Source organism: Salvelinus fontinalis, chromosome 20 (genome assembly GCF_029448725.1).
Source record: "Salvelinus fontinalis isolate EN_2023a chromosome 20, ASM2944872v1, whole genome shotgun sequence".
Lineage (NCBI taxonomy): Eukaryota > Metazoa > Chordata > Actinopteri > Salmoniformes > Salmonidae > Salvelinus > Salvelinus fontinalis.
The window spans coordinates 5299977-5314615 of record NC_074684.1 but is presented as its reverse complement, the minus strand read 5'-3'; the positions used below and the strand labels follow the sequence as shown (position 1 = coordinate 5314615).

General features: G+C 44.0%; 1 protein-coding gene across 2 annotated transcripts in view; it reads left to right on the top strand.

The window, feature by feature from the left end:
* The window catches only part of LOC129817182 (sphingosine-1-phosphate transporter MFSD2B-like), a 42408-nt gene that overhangs the window by 10599 nt on the left and 17170 nt on the right, over positions 1-14639 (top strand). For both annotated transcript variants that reach the window (XM_055872174.1, XM_055872175.1), the window contains exons 6-8: positions 11923-12046; positions 13890-13968; positions 14075-14256. In XM_055872174.1, coding sequence (XP_055728149.1) covers positions 11923-12046; positions 13890-13968; positions 14075-14256 — 385 coding nt within the window. The remainder of the gene's footprint in view (positions 1-11922; positions 12047-13889; positions 13969-14074; positions 14257-14639) is intronic.

Here is a 14639-nt window from a genome sequence, read left to right as displayed (position 1 = left end):
ACTGACACTCTCACACGACCCCCACACACAAACGCACACGCACACACACACGCACACACGCACACAGAGAGACAGAGACATAAACACACACACAAACTTGCACACTCATCATATGTTGCTGCTACTCTGTTCTTTATTTTTTTATTCTTACTCTTATTATTATATATCCTGATGCCTAGTCACTTTTTACTCATATTATTATCTATCCTGATGCCTAGTCACTTTACCCTTTACCCACTTTACCCTTTTATGTACATATCTACCTCAAATACCTCGTACCCCTGCACATCGCCTCTGTACTGTTACTCCCTGTATATACAATGGCAAGAAAAAGTATGTGAGCCCTTTGGAAATACCTGGATTTCTGAATAGATTGGTCATCAAATTTGATCTGATCTTCATCTAAGTCGCAACAATAGACAAATATAGTGTGCTTAAACTAATAACACACAAATTGTTGTGATTTTCTTGTCTATATTGAATACATAATTTAAACATTCACAGTGTAGGTTGGAAAAAGTATGTGAACCCCTAGACTAATGACTTCTCCAAAAGCTAAGTGGAGTCAGGAGTCAACTAACCTGGAGTCCAATCAATGATACGAGATTGGAGATGTTGGTTAGAGCTGCCTTGCCCTGTAAAAAACACCAAATTTGAGTTTACTATTCACAAGAAGCATTGCCTGATGTGAACCATGCCTCATCTCAGAAGACCTAAGATTTAAAATTGTTGACTTGCATAATGCTGGAAAGGGTTACAAAAGTATCTCTAAAAGCCTTGATGTTCATCAGTCCATGGTAAGACAAATTGTCTATAAATGGAGAAAGTTCAGCATGTTGTTACTCTCTCTAGAAGTGGCCGTCCTGCAAAGACGTCCTGCAAGAGCACAGCGCAGAATGCTCAATGAGGTTAAAAAGAATCCTAGAGTGTCAGCTAAAGACTTACAGAAATATCTGGAACATGATAACATCTCTGTTGACGAGTCTACGATACGTAAAACACTAAACAAGAATGGTGTTCATGGGCGGACACCACGGAAGAAGCCACTGCAGTCCAAAAAACCCCATTGCTGCACATCTGAAGTTTGCAAAAGTGCACCTGGATGTTCCACAGCGATACTGGCAAAATATTCTGTGGACAGATGAAACTACAGTTGAGTTGTTTGGAAGGAACACACAACCCTATGTGTGGAGAAAAAAAGGCACAGCACACCAACATCAAAACCTCATCCCAACTGTAAAGTATGGTGGAGGGAGCATCATGGTTTGGGACTGCTTTGCTGCCTCAGGGACTGGACAGCTTGCTATCATCAGCGGAAAAATGAATTCCCAAGTTTATCAAGACATTTTGCAGGAGAATGTAAGGATATCTGTTCACCAATTGAAGCTCAACAGAAGTTAGGTGATGCAACAGAACAACGAACCAAAACACAGAAGTAAATCAACCACAGAATGGCTTGAACAGAAGAAAATACGCCTTCTGTAGTGGCCCAGTCAGTCCTGACCTCAACCCAATTGAGATGCTGTGGCATGACCTCAAGAGGGCGGTTCACACCAGACATCCCGAGAATATTGCTGAACTGAAACAGTTTTGTAAAGAGGAATGGTCCAAAATTCCTCCTGACCGTTGTGCAGGTCTGATCCGCAACTACAGAAAACGTTTGGTTGAGGTTATTGCTGCCAAAGGAGGTTCAACCAGTTATTAAATCCAAGGGTTCACATACTTTTCCCACCCTGCGCTGTGAATGTTTACACAGTGTGTTCAATAAAGACATGAAAATGTATAATTGTTTGTGTGTTATTAGTTTAAGCAGACTGTGTTTGTCTATTGTTGTGACCTAGATGAAGATCAGATCACATTTTATGACCAATTTATGCAGAAATCCAGGCATTTCCAAAGGGTTCACATACTTTTTCTTGCGACTGTATATGTATTTTATTCTTCTTGTGTTACTATTTAAAAAACAAATATTATTGTTTAAATCCGCATCGTTGGTTAGGGCTTGTTAGCAAGCATTTCACGGTTAAGTCTATACCTGTTGTATTCAGTGCATGTGACGAATACATTTTTATTTGATATTTGTATTCCACAGCTGTAGCCTTATGACTGTAGACCTGCAGAGAGTGTTTACCAAAAGCACCACATCAAACTTAACCGTAACCCTAGGTGTCAGCTCTAAAGTGTGTGTGTGTGTGTGTGTGTGTGTGTGTGTGTGTGTGTGTGTGTGTGTGTGTGTGTGTGTGTGTGTGTGTGTGTGTGTGTGTGTGTGTGTGTGTGTGTGTGTGTGTGTGTGTGTGTGTGTGTGTGTGTGTGTGTGTGTCAGCTCAAAGCTGTGTAAACGTACTAGCTTGACACGACTCACTTACAATAAGTACTGGTTGAGTACTTAGTGCTGATTCTGATGTGACTGAGGTAGTGCTGTATAAGCTTTATGAGCCATAGATTACTGACAAGCTGACAGGCTAGAGAGAGACCAGATCACAGCATTACTGATTTGATTACCACTGTATGTGTGTATGTGTCTGTGTGTGTGTGTCCTGAGTGTTTTTGTGGCAGAACACTGTGGCCCTGCCCGGTTGTGTGTGTGTGTGTTTATGATGATCATCAGCACCGTGAGAAAGCCAGACCCTCCCTCTAGTTAACTCCTGAGGGAAACCCCCTCTAACTGTCAGACAGGAAGTCCCCTGGACCTGGGCTGTGACATCATCAGACAGACAGGAAGGGATCAGTATCTATGTCCTGAGCAGTTTGTGGCAGAACACCGGGGCTGTGGCCGGTTGTGTGTGTGTGTCCTGAGCGGTTTATGGCCGTGCCCGGTTGGTACCCCTGGGTACTACTGTGTTTGTTATGTTAGAGCCCGCCATGCCAACAGAGAGGAACGTTTAGATAAAACTGTGACATTTCACTCACCATTTCTGAGAGTGTGATGGAGCTGAAATCCCCTCCTTGCTTTGGTCTCAGTCTCTGTGTGTGTCTGCCTGGGTGCATGTGTTTTGCCCTACTTCCCTTTTCGAAAAACTCCCATTGGATTATTTTACTGTGAGCCATTTTACAGAACATTCTAACAGTCTATTCTAACATTATAACTGTTCCATTCAGTCACTGTGCCTTTTCAACCCTCCCATGACCAGCCTACACAGCGGCAGGCCCAACCCCAGCCCCAGCCCCAGTGCTAGGCAGCCCTGTCACTCTCTTTGTGTGGCTGAACAATCACTAAGGACAGGCCTCTGTGTCACAGGGAGAGCTGGACTGTACCAGAACTCACCACTCTCTACCTCTCTCTACCTCTTTCTCTCTTTTTCTCTCTGTCCCCTCTCTACCTCGTTCTCCTGCTTTCTCTCAGTTCTCTATCTCTCGCTTTCTCTATAATCCCTCTTTCTATCTGTTCTTTTATTTGTATTTTTTGGGGAGGTAGATCAGCTTTAATATTGCAGATATAAATATTTTCTACAATGTAGAAAATAGTGAAAACAAAGAAAAACCCTGGAATGAGTAGGTGTGTCCAAACTTTTGACTGGTACTGTATATACTGTATATTTAAAAAATATATATTTCATTTTATTATTTTCCCCTAACCCTACCACCCCTCCCCTAATTGGAGTAAACTAAATGATAACACTTAGTGCTTCTACTTCCAGGTTATACGTCCTATATACATTTTACGGGCACAATGTATTTTACAATAGTTATCTTTTGTTTGTTTTTAATCCCAGCCTTCAGCTACCCTCAACCCCCTCCCATCTGTCTCTGAAGACCATCCAGTTTGATTTCTATTTGCCATATACTTTTAACTGTGCTGTTTCACAAAAGTTCTGAACCTATATACATTTTAATGACACAGTATATTTTACATGAGTTATCTTGTTGTTTTTAGTCCCACCCTTCAGCCCCACAAAACCCCTCCCATCTATCTCTTAACACCATCCAGTTTTTATTTACTGTATATTTGCCATATATTTTCAACTGTGTTGTGATTTTTCACAAAAGTTCTGAACCTTTCTATTCTCATAGTTTCTACAGATTGTAAATTAAAGATACTTTTAGCAATTTTTTTAATTATTATTGTAACAATCTTCTTCATCTGAGGAACAGGAAAGATTGGACCAAAACGCAGCGTGGTAAGTGTCCATGTTAATTTATTATAACTGAACACGAAAATTCAAAATAACAAAGTGAATGTAAGAAACGAAAATCGAAACAGTCCTGAAAGGTGCAACAACACAAAACAGGAAACAACTACCCACAAACACCAGGTGGGAAAAGGCTACCTAAGTATGGTTCTCAATCAGAGACAACGATAGACCGCTGCCTCTGATTGGGAACCATACCAGGCCAAACACATAGAAATAGAAAACATAGGGGAAAAAACATAGAATGCCCACCCCAACTCACGCCCTGACCAAACCAAAATAGAGACATAAAAAAGGAACTAAGGTCAGGGCGTGACAATTATATTATTGATTGATTGACTATGACTTTTACAAAAACCCAGCAGAGCTATTTGCAGAGTTAGCTCCAGGTAAATGTTGCAATTCTTCAGCCATATAATAAATTACATTTTTAAATTCTAAGTTTTGAATCCAGCATAATTTTGCATTTCAGTTCATAAACCATGTGTTTTGGAATCGGTACATCAAAAATCTCTTCACAACTATTTTGCATTCTGTATGGCACAGCTGTCAATTTTTTGGTCCTTAAATGAAACTGTTATACTTTTTTTTTAATAATTTTTTTTTTATGCCGTGCCGACAGACAAGTACCTTACTCCCCCTCCACTTGCTTGTTCTATTTTTGCAGTAATGCTGCAATTAGTTGGTTGTAATTTTGGTTAGAGCAGACATTTCCATATATTTTTGTTAGCTGCATGTGGTACATAACTCTACCAGTCCTATTTATGATATCATTGACGAAGATTTTACCTTTTTTAAATATTTTATTTTCTTTATAAAAAATCTTTAAAAAAATATATATATTTTTAAACAAATAGTATATTTGAGTTAAGCCATAATATTTTTTGAATTAGTTGTTCTGTCTTTTCTGGTGGATTAAACTGAAATTGCAACCAACTTTCTCTAGCTTTTTTTATTTTTAAATAGCGATATTTTACAGATGATTTCATTTTCAAATAACCGAAGGTGAGAGGTTGTAATCTGAATAAAGGAATAAAGGCCATTCTGGAACATGGGATGAGACATTTTTACTAATCTGTTAGAGAACCAGTTTGGATTTAAGTATAACTTTTGGATGACTGAAGCCTTTAGTGAGAGGTCTAATGCATTAATATTTAATAATTTCTTCCCTCCGAGTTCATATTCATTATATAAATATGCCCGTTTAATTTTGTCCGGCTTGCCGTTTCAAATAAAATTGAATATTGTTTGCTCATATAATTAAAAAAACAGGTCGCTAGGTGTAGGCAAAACCATAAGCAAATAGGTAATCTGGGATATGACTAAAGAGTAAATCAGTGTGATTTTTCCACAAATAGACAGATATTTTCCTTTCCATGGTAACTTTCTATGAAAATGTGTTGTAGTGAGATAATTTCTTTCTTTCGGGATATGAATACCGAGTATGTCCACATCACCGTCAAACCATTTTATTGGTAAACTACATGGTAATGTAAAAGTTGTATTTTTTAGTGGTCCAATACGTAATATCATAATTTGGTTTCAATCCAGAGAGGTTAGGAAAAGTATCTAGATCCTCTATGAGGCTGTGGATGGATCCAAATTGTGCATTTAAATAAATCATCAGCATACAATGACACTTTTGTTTTTAGGCCCTGGATTTCCAGCCCCTTGATATTATTGTTGGATCTGATTTTAATAGCTAACATATCGATGGCCATAATAAATAGATATGCCGATAGCGGACAACCTTGTTTAACTTCTCTTGACAGTTTAATACTTTCTGAGAAGTAGCCATTATTTACTCTTTTACACCTAGGGTTACTATACATAACTTTAACCCATTGTATAAGAGATTCTCCAAAATTGAAATATTCCAGGCATTTATATATAAATTCCAGTTGTACTTTATCAAAATCCTTTTCAGTGTCAGCAATGAATAGCAGGCCTGTTTACCCAGATTTTTCATATTATTCTATTGTTTCCAGTACTTGTCTTATATTATCTCCAATGTATCGTCCATGTAAAAAAAGGATGAATAATATCCAACAATACCTTTCTAATTTGATGCGCTATGCATTCTGCTAGAATGTTTGCATCACAATCACAACACTGAAGTGTAAGGGGTCTCCGATTTTTTTAAATGAACTGGATCTTATATATATTTACCACTTGTGTCCTGTTTCAGTAATAATGAAATCAGACCTTCTTGTTGAGTATCTGATAATCTACCATTTTTATAGGAGTGGTTAACACATGCTTATAACGGTCCTCTGAGTACATCAAAAAGGTTTGATATACCTCAACTGGTATGCCATCCAGCCCTGGAGTTTTCCCAGACTTAAAGGCTTTAATTGCATCAATAAGTTCCTCCTCTGTAATTTGGCCTTCACATGAGTCTTTCTGTACAGCTGCTAATTTTACATTATTAATAGGGGAAAAATCCATGCAATTCACTTTATCTATTATTAGTTGAACTGAATTCTAGGGCAGGACAGGTCTGGAGTGAGGGCAACTGGAGCAGATGGTGTGGGGTTTAGTATGTGGATGGGGTTTAAAGAACTTGGGGTCCTATCGGGTCAAAGGTTAGAGTTCAGGTCCATTGTGGAAACGTTTTGGCGTCATCACCAAAACAACACGACTGTGGCTATTTTGGAGTGGTGCGTAGAGGATGTGGTTGAGCTAGCAAAAACTTGCTTAGTTGTGTTAACTATATGTACTTAGTTGTGTTAACTATATGTACTTAGTTGACACTACAGCTGCAGAGCAGTGGTTGGACTTGAGTCTTTATGATAAGGATGTTTTCCTAAGTGTGAACTCTGTGATGTACAGATACTCAGTAGATGTTATCAGATTAACCTAAGATATAGCTGTAACGTTCCTGACCTGTTTTCTGTTGTTTTTGTATGTGTTTATGGTCAGGGCGTGTGTTTTGGGTGGGCAGTCTATGTTTTCTGTTTCTATGTTGGTTTTGGGTTGCCTGGTATGAATCTTAATTAGAGGCAGGTGTTTTGAGTTTTCCTCTAATTGAGAGTCATATTTAGGTAGGGTGTTCTCACTGTTTGTTTGTGGGTGATTGTCTCCTGTTTCGTCGATGTATGTACCATACGGGACTGTTTGGCTGTTCGTTCGTTTTGATGTAGTCTGTTTCCTGTCCGTGAGTTCTACGTTTAGTTAGTTAAGTTCATGTTCAGGTTTCGTCTACGTCGTTTTCTTGTTTTGTAATTTTGTAAGTGTTTTGTTTTCGTGTGCCGTCGTTTCAAATAAAGAGATGGCATATTTCCCTACTGCTGCGTATTGGTCCACTGATCCTTCTCTCCTCTCCTCATCTGAGGAGGAGGAGGACAACAGCCCTTACAGAATCACCCACCAAACTAGGACCAAGCGGCAAGGGAGAGCTCAACAGAGCAACAAGGACTCCTGGACTTGGGACGATATATTGGACGGGAAAGGTTGCTACACATGGGAGGAGATCCTGGCTGGTAGGGATCGCCTCCCATGGGAACAGCTGGAGGCACTGAGGAGAGCAGAGGCTACCGGAGAGAGGAACCGGAGTTATGAGGGAACGCGTCTGGCACGGAAGCCCAAAAAGCCCGTGAGTAACACCCAAAAATTTCTTGGGGGGGGCTAAGAGGTAGTGGGCCAACGGCAGGTAGGAGACCTGCGCCCACTTCCCAGGCTTACCGTGGAGAGCGGGAGTACGGGCAGGCGCCGTGTTACGCAGTAGAGCGCACGGTGTCTCCTGTACGAGTGCATAGTCCAGTGCGGGTTATTCCACCTCCCCGCACTGGTAGGGCTAGATTGGGTATTGAGCCAGGTGTCATGAGGCCGGCTCAACGCGTCTGGTCTCCAGTGCGTCTCCTCGGGCCGGCATACATGGCACCTGCCTTACGCATGGTTTCCCCGGTTCGCCTACATAGGCCGGTGCGGGTTATTCCACCTCCCCGCACTGGTCGGGCGACCGGGAGCATTCAACCAGGTAAGGTTGGGCAGGCTCAATGCTCAAGAGTGCCAGTACGCCTCCACGGTCCGGTATTTCCGGCGCCACCTCCCCGCCCCAGCCTAGTACCTACAGTGCCTACACTACGCACTAGGCTACCAGTGCGTCTCCTGAGCCCAGTTCCTCCTCCACGCACTCTCTCTGTAGTGCGTGTATCCAGTTCGGTGCCTCCAGTTCCGGCACCACGCACTAAGCCTCCTGTGCGTCTCCAGAGCCCTGTACACACTGTATCTTCTCCCCCTACTAATCCTGATGTGCTTGTCCTCAGCCCGGTGTCACCAGTGCTGGTACCTCGCACCAGGTATAGAGTGGGCTTTGAGAGTACAGTGTGCCCTGTCCCTGCTCCCCGCACTAGTAGGAAGGTGCGTATCCTTAGCCCGGTGCCTCCAGTTCCGGCACCACGCACCAGGTCTACAGTGCGCCTTATCCGGCCAGAGCCATCCGTCTCACCAGCGCCATCTGAGCCATCCGTCTCCCCAGCGCCATCTGAGCCATCCGTCTCCCCAGCGCCATCTGAGCCATCCGTCTCCCCAGCGCCGTCTGAGCCATCCGTCTGCAATGAGCCTGCAAAGCCGCCCGTCTGCCATGAGCCTGCAAAGCCGCCCGTCTGCCATGAGCCTACAGAGCCGTCTGCCAGACAGGAGCCGCTAGAGCCGCCCGCCAGACAGGAGCCGCTAGAGCCGCCCGTCAGACAGGATCTGCCAGAGCCGCCAACCAGACAGGATCTGCCAGAGCCGCCAACCAGACAGGATCTGCCAGAGCCGCCAACCAGACAGGATCTGCCAGAGCCGCCAGCGAGCCATGAGCAGCCAGAGCCGTCAGAGAGCCATGAGCAGCCAGAGCCGTCAGAGAGCCATGAGCGTCGAGAGCCGTCAGCCTGCCATGAGCGTCGAGAGCCGTCAGCCTGCCATGAGCGTCGAGAGCCGTCAGCCTGCCATGAGCGTCGAGAGCCGTCAGCCAGCCATGAGCGTCGAGAGCCGTCAGCCAGCCATGAGCGTCGAGAGCCGTCAGCCAGCCATGAGCGTCGAGAGCCGTCCAGCCAGGACCTGCCAGAGTCCCTTAGCCAGGACCTGCCAGAGTCCCTCAGCCAGGATCTGCCAGAGTATCTCAGCCGGGACCTGCCCCTTGTCCCGGTGCTGCCCCTTGTCCCGGTGCTGCCCCTTATCCCGGTGCTGCCCCTTATCCCGGTGCTGGTCCTTATCCTGGTGCTGCCCCTTATCCTGGTGCTGCCCCTTGTCCCGGTGCTGCCCCTTGTCCCGGTGCTACCCCTTGTCCCGGTGCTGCCCCTTGTCCCGGTGCTGCCCCTTCTTGACCACGGCCACCACCGTGGTCAACTGCCCACCCAGACCCTCCCCTGGACTTTGTGCTGGTGCGCCCGGCGTTCGCACCTTGAGGGGGGGGTTCTGTAACGTTCCTGACCTGTTTTCTGTTGTTTTTGTATGTGTTTATGGTCAGGGCGTGTGTTTTGGGTGGGCAGTCTATGTTTTCTGTTTCTATGTTGGTTTTGGGTTGCCTGGTATGGCTCTTAATTAGAGGCAGGTGTTTTGAGTTTTCCTCTAATTGAGAGTCATATTTAGGTAGGGTGTTCTCACTGTTTGTTTGTGGGTGATTGTCTCCTGTTTCGTCGATGTATGTACCATACGGGACTGTTTGGCTGTTCGTTCGTTTTGATGTAGTCTGTTTCCTGTCCGTGAGTTCTACGTTTAGTTAGTTAAGTTCATGTTCAGGTTTCGTCTACGTCGTTTTCTTGTTTTGTAATTTTGTAAGTGTTTTGTTTTCGTGTGCCGTCGTTTCAAATAAAGAGATGGCATATTTCCCTACTGCTGCGTATTGGTCCACTGATCCTTCTCTCCTCTCCTCATCTGAGGAGGAGGAGGACAACAGCCCTTACAATAGCTCCGTTTTTTGGGTGTCCGTCTTTGGCTCCTAGTCTTGTTGCTTTGTTGCTTTAGTGGGAAAGAATTAGAGCCTATTCGTGTATAACTCAGTGGTTATAGATGAGATAGTCATTGATGACTGGAGGAAAGTGCACTAGTCCACAACCTCCCCACATTCTCTCTCTCTCTCTCTCTCTCTCTCTCTCTCTCTCTCTCTCTCTCTCTCTCTCTCTCTCTCTCTCTCTCTCTCTCTCTCTCTCTCTCTCTCTCTCTCTCTCTCTCTCTCTCTCTCTCTCTCTCTCTCTCTCTCTCTCTCCTCTCTCTCTCTCTCTCTCTCTCTCTCTCTCTCTCTCTCTCTCTCTCTCTCTCTCTCTCTCTCTCTCTCTCTCTCTCTCTCTCTCTCTCTCCTCTCTCTCTCTCTCTCTCTCTCTCTCTCTCTCTCTCTCTCTACAGTGAAACACACAGATGTTTTTTCAGCCCATAATGATACAGTATGTACCAGTTGTATCTGGATGAATTATACATAGACAACACAGCTCCCCACATCCTCCAAACGGCACAATGCAAAATAATCATTCTGTCCTGCGATGCCTGTGTGTGTGTGTGTGCGTGCCTGAATAAAGCTCATGATCATGCGGGTTAGCGAACAGGAAGTGCATCTTCCTGTTCTCCCACTGCGCCGCCACACTAACTCAGAACAGATACCTTCAGAGTCACAAACACCCAATCCATCTCTCCCAAAACAGCCCACAGCCCACACACCATCAATCTATTACTGGCCTAACAGGTTTACAGGCTTTTATACATAGTTGTCTAAACTAGCCTGTTGAGGTACAGTGGCTTGGGAAATTATTCACCCCCTTGGCATTTTTCCTACTTTGTTGCCTTACAACCTGGAATTAAAATAGATTTTTTTGGGGTTTGTATCTGTAACGATCGTTGTTGGAAGGATGGTTGGACCAAGATGCAGCGTTTTTATTATGATAACCGGCAAAAAACAAGAAAGTGTGGCAAACAAAACGTTCAGCTTTGTAGGGCTAAAAAGCAACAATACAAAACAAGATCCCACAAACAACAGGTGGGAAAAGGCTGCCTAAATATGATCCCCAATCAGAGACAACGATAGACAGCTGCCTCTGATTGGGAACCATACCAGGCTAACATAGAAATAAAAAAACTAGAGTACCCACCCTAGTCACACCCTGACCTAACCAAAATAGAGAATTAAAAGGCTCTCTAAGGTAGGTCAGGGCGTGACAGTACCCCCCCAAAGGTGCGGACTCCGGCCACAAAACCTGACTCTATGGGGGAGGGTCCGGGTGGGCATCTAGCCTCGGTGGCGGCTCCGGTTCGGGACGTAGACCTCGCTCCGCTCGCGGATCCAACCGCTTCTGTGGAACCGGACCATGGATCGTCGCCGGAGGAACCGGACCGTAGATCGTCGCCGGAAGCTCCGGACCGCGGATCGTCGCCGGAGCCTCCGGACCGTGGATCGTCTCCGGAGACTCCGGACCGTTGCTCCGTGGGATGTTCAAGATTTCAGATATTTCTTTCTAACCCAACCCTTTTCTGTACTTCTCCACAACTTTGTCCCTGACCTGTTTGGAAAGCAAGTTATTTTTTTCATTTCACCCAATTTGGACTATTTTATGTATGTCCATTACATGAAATCCAAATAAAAATCTATTAAATTACAGGTTGTAATGCAACAAAATAGGAAAAACGCCAAGTGGACGAATACTTTTGCAAGGCACTGTAAATTACCATGTCTTTATCAATTGCACAAACCTATAATGAGGCCAAAGTTTCACAATAAAAAAAAGATACCAAATTCGACTCAAATGTTTGCTCAAACAATGGCCATTAAGATAGGCAACAAGAACAATAACCCTGCCCTCCCTTTTTCTCTCTGTAGGATGGTGGGCTGTACTCCGTTTGTGGTGGTCTCCTACTTCTACCTTTGGTTTGTTCCTCCCTTCACAAATGGACGTTTCATGTGGTACCTGGGCTTCTACTGCCTCTACCAGACACTCATCACTGTGAGTACCAGCCAGCTACCTACGACAAAAGTGTTGGCCCACAAGGACAACCATTTACACATCCTCATTCTCAGATACAGTATCTTATCTAACACTATTCAACACTGACTTTGTTTACTCATAGTATACACCTACCATTGTTCCTGGATACAGCTTTTTATTTGCCTGAGAAGATACAGATAAGCAGAGATGACTTGCCGAACCCAACACAAAAATATAGTGAGCAGAGCCAACATGTCATAAAACCAAACCTTGTTGATAGTTCACCTCAAACAAGTGTGTTTATTTAGGTTTATTTTGTTACTAAGGTACAGCTTCAAACCCTTTCCCATTCTTTCTCTCTCTTTTTCTCATTCTCTCTCTCTCTCTCTCTCTCTCTCGCTCTCTCTCTCTCTTTCTCTCTGCGCTCTCTCTCTCTCACTCTCTCCTCTGCTCTCTTTTTAACATATGCTAAAGAGCATGTTGCCCACTGCCCATCGTAGCCACATTGCGATGGCCTATAATGACATGTCATTCTAACTACTTGTGCTCGGCCCTGCCAGAGACCGCTGGATGGGTAAATGCCGGTTACCACTTTTAGCTTCACTTCCTTGTCTTGTGTGTGTGAGAGACTGAGAACGAGCGGCTGCTATCACTTTAAAGCCCTACAGTAGTAACAATATAAAAAAAACAGGCCAGTGTTATCATTCAATCACGATTTGACGACCAATCCTTTTACTTGAGGCAAAGCTCTGGTCAAATTGGATTCTATACATTTTTTTTTTTTTTTAAACAAGGCCCTACAAATGACATGCTTGGCCATCCCTCCATCCGTCCTTCCCTCCATCCCGCCCTGGGCCGAAAGAAGGAGAAGGGCTGGGACAGTCTTTCATGGCTGGGACAGTCTTTCATTTATTTCTGTTGTCTCTTTGGATGCCCGGTCAGTTGTTCGGCCACAATGCTGACTGAGTTGTTGTGTAAATGACAATGGAGAAGAAATGCTGGGGTTGAAGGCGAATAGTTGCTGACTGTTCTACTGGGCAGCTTGAGAGGAAAACAGAGAGCTGAGGTTTACAGATGGGGGGGGGGGGGGGGGGGGGTTCTACTAAGCTAACATATGGAATTGTTTTTAAGATGGTAATATTATGGATCATGTAGCTATTTGATTAGGAATTTTAGAACCCCTGTATATATAAACAGAAATAATTAAATATTGAATTTGGCCTTTACTACTATAGCCCATTGAAACACATGGAATGCACATTCATAAATGGCAAAACAGCCAGTCAAAAAATCTATCATAAGGAATAAAGTTTTGAAGTGTCTTTCCTATGTCTCGGAGAAAGCAAAGGAAATATTTGTGGTTTTCGGACACATATTTAACCCCTTTTTTAGTTGGCACAAAACTACCTCCACAATTCACTTTTTTATTTTTACCGGTACCGCTTACCTTCAAATGAGTCACGTGACACAAAACGGAGAATACCGTCTTGTTCATGAGAATCTCCCCTTTCCATAGTGGGGTCATATTAGTTTGTTGCCCGAACAGTTCAGATGCTACAGACGTTTTCACGAGAAGACCGATTTTCGGGACATCTCATGATCTGACAAACACCCCTGTAGCTCGCCTACCTTCCACCACTGAAGGCCAGCATAAACGGATGCGGTGGATTGAGACGCAGCCTATGCAAGAAAAAGTATATTTGTAGCTTAAGCATCTTAAAAGTTAATGTTGCAGTGAATCATCGTCTTAAGTGGAACATAAAATATCCCCAAAAAAGTGGAAATGATATGGACTCTGACCCTCTGTCCTATATCTAATCATATCTAATCATGTCCTCTGTGGTTTTCCTGTGTTTCCCAGTGTTTCCATGTACCTTACTCTGCCCTCACCATGTTCCTCAGTACGGACCAGAAGGAGAGAGACTCAGCCACAGCATATCGTAGGTCACTATTAAACAGACCTTACGTTGTCAATCAAATTCAGGCACTATTCTGTCATTCTGTTTTGATAGTACTTTATACTGTAATAAATGTGTTATATTGCAGGTATGACCCTGGAGGTGCTGGGTACTCTAGTTGGCGCTGCCATCCAGGGTCAGATCGTGGCGAGCGCCCACACCCTGAAGCACTGCCCCCACCACAACATGTCCACCGGTCACCTAGGCAACGGCAGCGGGGCCGAGATCGTCAAGAGAATCGTTCACTCCCAGGACTTCCTGTCACATGCTGTAAGTGTCACCGCTGACAACGAACAACCTGACCTGGGGTGTTACCATGGTGATCCGATTTTGAAAATAACTGTAACTGACAGTGGTGTCCTCAGCTACCTCAGGGCTGCACTTTCAGGGTCATCTTTTCCTTTTTCACTTTTTTAAAGCCTTAAAGTTGCAAGGAGACAAGTTAAAGGTCAAGAAGTTATAAAACGAGTGATTTGTTGAATCTAAAAGGAATATGATGAATATGAAGTTTGTGTTTGCAGACTGTCTAGCGGTGTAATGTAGCCTTACCAAGTACCAACTTCAAGAGGGCTTTATAGACATATATTATTTGTCATCCTGGGTTTGAAGTGACCATAGGATGAATAAGAGCCTATGCCACAGCTTCCTCCCCT